We start from the raw sequence: 8,257 nt of genomic DNA, 5'->3' as shown, positions 1-8,257 counted from the left end.
ATCTCCTCACCCTGAGTGTTACAGTGCGAAAAGAGACATATGCAAGTTTAGTAGTCACATTTTTTATTTTAACTTTTGGGGGGAACGGGGGAGAAAGAGTATACATTTTTATTTGTACAATATTTAACAATCACTTTATTGAGGGCGAGGGGGGGTTGGTTTGTTTCTAGTACTTGCAGAAAAACAGCAAGTACCCTCTGACAGTAGTACAACAACCTGTGCCCAAAACACTGACAAATACAAAGAGTAAAGTTAAAATAATTGCTTACCAAAATCTTGAGAGGTAACGAATAGTATATGGACTGAAACAGCATTAAAAAATTAAAATAAAAAAAAAAAAAAGTACTGCTGGTTGAGTATCTGAGGTAAATGACGTTCCATCAAGGATGCTACTTGAATCATTTTGCCCATGAACATATATTGCAGCTTTCTGCATTTTGTACCAAGTGTTCCTAATAAAAGTAAACGTATTAAAAAAGGTTAAAAAAAAAAAGAAGCTGGAAAAAGAGCAAACCGGTAACCCTATTTATTCTGTCGAATGCTAATAGGAACAGGAAAAGTCTTATTACTGCCTGGTTACAATTCAGTTAGCACACTGAAAGTTGGTATTTGAAAACTACACCGGCTTTTTAAAATCTCACGCAGAAGGTACGAAGCGGTGGGTTTCACTCCTCCGGGGTAGTTTCTGACCCCCTGCCACCGACAGCCCTAGTTCAACAACTCCGAGGCACGGTCTCCACTCAGCAACACGACAGTGCACATGGTCGCCCAGGACACGATACAGAAACTTCTCGCCCTCTAACAATGTAAGGTGGGGGGTAAACCTCAGGCTAGGCCAAGAGCGAGCGAGCCCGTTTTCCACTGCCCCCGCCGATCTGCCGACATCTTTTTAGACGACTTGGCCGAAAGTGAAGAGGAAGGGTGAGGGAGAGGCTGTTCCCGACCCCCTGGAGCCCCTGCCCGCGCGCCACATTGCTACAGGGACAACGCTCGCTGCCTGCTGGTAAATAATGCCAAAACAGTTCCCCTAGCGCCGATCTTACCAAATCCTGCCCTCGCTTACACTTGCAAAGTGCTGCCGGCTCAGGCATCTGCTCAACTTGCACGTTTAATGCTCTAGAAGCAAAACAAAAATACACATCAAAATGCCCTGCGAGAACAGTTGTACCAGAGCAGCTCAGGGGATGTTACTTTTACCAATTAAAAAGCATTTTATACTATGAACATCCTTTTCACAGTGACACTAAATTATGCTGTTAAGAATCAGGAAACTCAGAGTAGTCTAATATTTAAACAGTCAAGGACATCCAAAGGCAGTTTTAAAACACGAAGATAAGTTATCTCAGATTTCCTGATGTGAAGCTTAGCCAGTGCCCCTGCGCCGTCCACAACCTGACAACTGTGAGCGACCCACAAGAACCCGCAGCAGCTGAAGTTTAAAGGACAACACGCAGGTGATGCGCGCCTTACAACCAATTCTGCATCAGAGCTTGATTAACAGATTATGAAAACATCTGTGTTTACTCCATTTTTGCTTGGAAAGGGGTTAAAAGTCATTGGGAGCACAGAGGTCTTCAGCGATGTACAAATAGATTCTTACTTGTTCAGAACTCGGGGGCTACCTTCATGTCCTGCTGTGTGCATAAAGCCCCGTCCCTGCATCAAAAACGGAAGGAAAAATACAAGCATCAACCGAAGAAGCGGCTAGAACCCAGATTTCTTTCTTTTTACAGCCAACCTGAACGCCACCACGCTGCACCCCACGACGACGTGTTAGAGCGGGGTTCTTCTGGCTACCTGGACCCTTGGGCACGCAGCAGGTGACGAACGGCCGCCCAGGTGGTCACTGTGCCGCTGCACCTTCCCCTCCCTGCCAAGAGCACGCTGACCTAGGTCTTGTTTAGCTGAAATGCCTCCTATTGTTCCCAGAGGTGAAGTTCCTGTACGGGTAAAACCCAGAGTAGCTCGTGGCTGTACAGATCAATTTTTAAGATAACGTTCAGAGTCAGCTCCTAACTGCAACACTAAAAGCTTCTTTCGAAAGACACTGAATGCACGGTGTAAAAACAAAACGACAGAATACGCAGCGTACTACTAGCTAGTGTCAGTTCTGTACTCTAGAGGTTTATAAAATCTATTTTACTTGGAAGTTTGTGTAAAGGATCAAATAAATGCAGTGAAACAGTACTTCTGCGAAGCACTTTGGCACCTATTGACCAGTCACTTGAAATATAAGGCATGACTTCCTAAACTCAAAAAGAATGTTGGAGTTGTGAAAGCTATTTCAAATGTTTTCCTCATTTTTTTGTCAGTCTGTGCTATGGACATTGGTATTCGTTACCTCTAAATAGTCATTGCGTATTTTAAGTTGTAAGCGTAACTGACTTATCCCTGAAATTTGTAAGCATTTATAATCTGAAATCTGTGGCTAGAATTTTCGTATGATTCTAGGAGAAACCTATGTATCACGGACATTACGTAGTACTCCGATAAGATGGCACCAAGCTTTACGTAGAGTGAAGTTGCAAATCTCAAAGCAGAGAGTAAGGAATTCGGGGTAACTGAGCTTCCTGAGGTGATCCTGAAACAGTGATACAGAACCCACTGCATACTGTTTAGTGAAACAGAACACACGCTAGGCAGACCTTTTCACAAACATAAATAGGAAAAAGACTTTTTAAAAAAAAGAACAAGAATTCAGAGCTTTCCAGTGTCATAGCTCACAGAAAATTACAAAAAGTCATGCTTAAGTTTTCAAATATTCCTCAGACACAGCAAACCTAAATAGTATTCCGTTAAATAAATGTATGAGAGATTCTGGGAAATGGAGGAAAGAGAAAAGCTTTAAACTAAAAGAGGAAGGGAAATTTTGTTTCAATAAACAGCACTTTTTTTTCTTTATACACAACAAGCTAGTACAAGAAAAGGCTAAAAACACTGCTTTAGGAATGGCCATTTACTGTTGGCATGAAGCATAGCTTACCCTTTTTTAAATAACACAGTGAATTTGAAATACATCATTTACAAAACATGGATCAATTTATTATTCAAATTTTGTTAGTGTTGTCAATCTCATAATTTAGCAGAGGTGGAACTGAGGTATACCTTGTTGAGGGAGGTTAAGTAATACTTGGAAGCCTCTTTGCTATATCCCACTCGATTACTTTTGTTTATGTACACTGAACAGCAGCACACTAAACATTCACAAGCTGTGTCATATTGGCATTACAATAGTCATTTTTATAAACAACAGCAAATGCAATAAAAACAAGTTACCCTTTTTTTAAATCTGAAATGAAATGTTTGATTTAAAAAAAATAACAGTAGTTCATTTAAGGAATTAGTCTCTTCTGACAGGTATTAAGAAATCTGATGTCAGTTTTTAAAACGCTTGATTAGCCGGTACAGGTCCATATTCTTCATTTAAGTTCCTTAACAGCACGTTACCCTTTCTCAGTCCCACGTCCTTCAGGTGTAAGGAGGGAATGCAAAAAGTCTCGTGGATCCGCGTTCAGAGGAGGAAGGGGGAAATAAAGGAAAAACACCTCTTGATGATGTTCCAGAGAGACTTACCATTCTTTTCACGCAGAAAACAGTAATGACGTAAGCAGTCCCCTTAGCTTTAGCAGCTCCAGTGAAGAGTCCTGGCGGTCAGTCACGTGACCAGTGCAACTATCATAGACTGGATTCTTTGGGAGGAAAGTCAACATTTGTCACCATCGTGACCACCGTCACGATGTCCTCTGTTGTTATAATGTTAGTTAGTTTTTGCATCTGAATAATCCGCTCTTCTACGCAACCCGCTGACAACCTGGCTTCCGCGTCGTGATCCCAGCACTCCTCTATCGTTTCACAAAGCATCGCCATTCCCTGCGAGCAAACAAAGCGATGGAAGAAATTGCGGCATACACAGTCAGCAGCAAGTTTTGCCGAGGCGAGGTCACCTACCAAGTCTAATAGAAAATTGCATTTTAAGGTACACCTGCCAGATTTTAACCCTTCTGGCAAACAGATTTGTTTTGAAGCCTAGCGTGTCATACGGGGCCTTACGTCCTATTTGATTAACAACAGCGAGCGAACCCTTTTCACCGTACAATGTTGTAGTCTGCTGGTAAAGTCGAGTCATCGTGGTATTTTAAAAGATGTCGCGCTAGAAGAGGTTAAGTTCTTCAGCGATCAAATTAAACTTCAGTGAAACATCAAACAGTACAAAAAGGGATTTCTATCTGACAGCAGTTAACTTTTCTCCAAAGTAACACTGGGCTAATACAGCAATACGCTAATTACAAGGAGCAGATGGTGACACACACTCGGTTTTCTTGCAGACAGAGAGCGTCATCTATTGTTTCTAACAACCCATTTTTCAAAAAACAAAACAAACGAAAAAAAAACCCAAACAAAACCCGTGCTAGCAGTAAGCAGTGGCGTGACTGCAAGTCTCTAGCCGTAAACCAGATCAGGAAAGCGTGCTGCTAGTCTTCCTGAACTGATCCCAGAAATTTCTCATACGACACGCTTACCCCTATGTCATTACGTTCAGTTTGTAGCATTCCTGGAGTAAACGAAGACTATTGTTTCTTAAGTATATTTTTAACATGCATTCAGAAGTAACTCTCAAGAATCTCTTCTTTCACCAAAAAAGTGAAAAAAACCCCAAAAACTGCTCACTTTCAAATCACTCGAGACAGAGTATTTTAAGATTAAGGACATAGTAGTTCACAGTCCATTTAATTCTTACTAGAATTATTAAATTCTCCCTAAAAGACAGTATTATGAACACAACACAGGATTAACAAAATTTGAAATTCAAATCGTGACAGAACTTTGAAGAACTAGGTTGCATAACTACTTACAGAATGTTTTTGCCAACACTCTCTTAAAACGGGCCTCTTCTTTTTATGAACTACGACTTCCTGCATGTCTTCAAGGGAGGGATGCTGGCCAATTTCTTCTTCAAATGGCAACATGTACTCATCTACTGGGCCTAGAGATTGAAAAAAAAAAAAAGGTTAAACCACTGATTTTGCTTTAAAAAAAGAGGTGGTGGTGGCGGGGAAATAAGGCTGGTATCTTAGGAATGTAGTCTGCAATCAGAATCTTAGGGAGCAGTTTACTTTCTGTTGCCATTAAAAGCTCATCCTGTGACAGGCTAGCAGCAAGCAGTGACTCACATTTTAACGAGGCAGCAGTGGCATTTTGCAGAGCCGCAAGCCTTTGCTCTCCCGCGCCTGGCAGCCAGGCGCAGCTCCCGGCCCAGCTCCCTTTGCCGCTGAAAGCTTCGAGACACAAGGGCGGAGGGAGGCTCTCGCATCCACGGCTTCTCCCCCGCCGCCTCCGACAAATCGTGGCTTTGGTGAGAGAAATCCTCCTCCTCCTCCTCCCAAATTTGCCATCTCTCTTTCGGTATCCGATTACCAAGCAGGCGCCCGATAGCCACCCGTAAATGTTTTTAATACCGCGTATGCTACAAGAGACGAGCCTGCCGTGTGTTTCTTCCTCCGGTCCACCCAGCCCAGAACAAAAGCACTTATGTTAAAGGCTAAGCGTGATATTCATCCTTAACAGAATCAGAAGGACAAGCTTTATATGCTGAACTATCGACTATATAATGATATGTTATTGTAATAGATATTTTGTGCTCTCAGATCAAAAGTCTGAAAAAAGGAGGAAGGGGATGACAGAAGACCGGAACAGCGTGGTGCGGACGAGGCCGATGAGACTTAGCGAAACAGACCAGGTACCTTCTGGAAGAAAAACAACCAAAAAAAACCCAAACCAACCCCAAAATCCCACCAAACATTTGCAGAGAGAAAAACAGCGGCCCTGACTGCAGAGCTACACAAAGCCGTGATTCAGAAAGGCTCCTTCCCTTCACTGATGTCTCCTTTACTTTCTGGAATAATAACCACACATGCCAGAGAGACCTACGACACACTTCTAGTAAGATTTAGGTACGTATGTTTTACAGTACGCCGAGGCATGAAAAATCAATACAGCATGTGGGGCTGCCTCAGAGACTTGTGCAAGATTCTGTCGATCCTGTTAGTAAACAGCTTAACATTTTTAAAAGGGTAAAGTCTCCCTAGCGGCTTCTACTCGGCGAGGAACCTCTGAAGCAGAAAAGCACTGCTTGGAGCAGAAGAGCGCCGTGTGGCCACGCGCTGATCTGCTGAGATCTCCAATACACCCGGGCTTTTTATACGGGTACCTGTCAGCTGCACCAGGCTCTCGTAGGAGAGCTTTATGACAAACAGCATCACCAGCCCAAGTGAGACCATCGTATTTACTTGGTTGAATTTAACTGCTTTAAGGACTGCCCTAAAAGTGCAACTTTCCCACCAAACATCTTGGACCCTTGTCTTTTGACTTGGTTTTGATTAATGCAGGCTTATTTTGGGCACCCAAAAAAATCTCTATTTACTAAATTTAAAGAATACTATTCATACTTGAAACAGGGTATCTTACTTCTTTTCTTGATAGCTTAAAAATTGGATCCAACAGTCTGCTTCATGAGAAAAGCAACTGTGAGGGACCCGTAGCTAACAAAGTATCAGCTGCAGATTTCTCAGACGTTACTGTATTTTCAATCTCCAAGCTATTAACAATTAATTAGAAGTTCTGACATCTATATGAGCTGAACTAATGTTACATTAGCGGCCACAAAGAGCGGGTAGGGAAGCACTGAACCTCCATGGCACAGTCTTGCTCTGGCACCTGTGGTTAAACCAGAAACGGAGACTTTTCTATGTCTCACGGCAGACAACGGACTTCCTGGTGCACTGAAGAGCAGCTCACCACGATTCAGGAAGGGCCAAGGCGGTATCCTGCATATGCTTATGAGCAGTTAGAAAATCATTAACTGCATCAGGGCTCTTTGTAATAAAATACCTATGAAAATGCTTCATGTCTTTTAGCCTTGTATTCCTTTACTATATTGGGAACAGATCTCCGACACGAATAACCATCTACGCAGATCTTCCACAGGCAGCACTAAAAGACAGGTCATTGTCCAGATGCTCGGGTGTACAGCAGGAGACATCTATTTCTCAGCAGGCGTTGGTGGGATTTCTTTGTTATCAAGGTTAATCTAACCTGAGCTTTTGTTTATGAAAAGAAGCAGTACTTTAAGATAAATTGGTTGGCACCGAGACTGTCAGACTGAACTCGGAATAAATCAAACGTATTAGGTTAGGAGTTCCAGAGAAATTCTCTCTCTTCCTTACCATGACCGGCAGAAGAAACGCAACAGGTGTCTGTGTATCAGAAAATTCTTACCTGGGATGCCAAATACTGAAGAGACTAAGTTATAAAGTGACTGCATGATGCTGCTGTTTCATTCATTTCCCCACAAGACTACCACCCTTTTAAAATTTTCTTACGTACATATAAACTACCTTCCAATTTCTTGCTTTAAATACACTTCTCACAAATTACATTAAATATTTCCATTGATCAAATATGTTATATGCTTACCATCCGAGGCAGTACAGCGCGATGCCAATTCCCAGAGGACTAATCCCATGGCATACATATCTATTCTCAAAAACGCATCCCTTTGGAAGTTTATAGCACCTTCTAGTACCTCAGGAGCCATATACCTTCGTGTACCAACCTTGAAAGACAGGAAAGCATACAATTTGTACACTAAGAATCAACACGACCACAACTACCGCTCTAGCTGGTGCCAATCACAATAATACTGTAGACCAGTACTATTTTTTGTCAAAGATTAAGAATAGCCATGGTTATCCTTGCTTAGGACTGTATCTTGGAAGTTTCTTGTATTCTTATATCCAATAATAGGGAAGAGGAATTAGAAGCAATTATATAGACTGGGCCCTATAAAGGATACTTGCCAAGCAGGAAAATCTTAATATATTTTAAAGTAACACATTTGCATAACAAATCACCGTCATTCTTTATTTTATCTAGTTGAAGACGTCCCTGCTCATTGCTGGGGGGCTGGACTAGATGACCTTCAAAGGTCCCTTCCAACCCAAACTATTCTATGATTCTACGGTTCTCTTCCAGATTACAGTAAGGCCACTCTTCTTATTTCTTCACATCATAAGGGTGTGAAACGTGCTTATGTTTCTCCCCATGACAGGAGTAGTAATAAAAATACCAAAGGAAGACTAGCTACCAAAGTGCAATTTATACTGGGAAAGTTAAATGAAATCGCTTGCACAAAACTGGCTATGAAATAAAAACTTTGGGGGTAGCCATTATTTTGACCACAGTCAATGATGAAACTATA

General features: G+C 41.9%; 1 protein-coding gene across 2 annotated transcripts in view; it reads right to left on the bottom strand.

Annotated features, from left to right (window-relative positions):
• Nucleotides 1-46: 46 nt before the first annotated feature.
• Nucleotides 47-8,257, bottom strand: part of ACVR2A (activin A receptor type 2A) — a 70,141-nt gene continuing 61,930 nt past the window's right edge. For both annotated transcript variants that reach the window (XM_049815309.1, XM_049815316.1), the window contains 3 exons: nt 7,474-7,612; nt 4,854-4,984; nt 47-3,870 (listed from right to left, as the gene is read on the bottom strand). In XM_049815309.1, the coding sequence (XP_049671266.1) occupies nt 3,676-3,870; nt 4,854-4,984; nt 7,474-7,612 (465 nt within the window). In that variant the 3' untranslated portion in view covers nt 47-3,675. The remainder of the gene's footprint in view (nt 3,871-4,853; nt 4,985-7,473; nt 7,613-8,257) is intronic.

This window comes from Accipiter gentilis, chromosome 1, assembly GCF_929443795.1.
Source record: "Accipiter gentilis chromosome 1, bAccGen1.1, whole genome shotgun sequence".
In the NCBI taxonomy this organism is placed as follows: Eukaryota; Metazoa; Chordata; class Aves; order Accipitriformes; family Accipitridae; genus Astur; species Astur gentilis.
The sequence above is the reverse complement of the archived record's forward strand: the minus strand, read 5'-3'. Positions and strand labels throughout refer to the sequence as shown.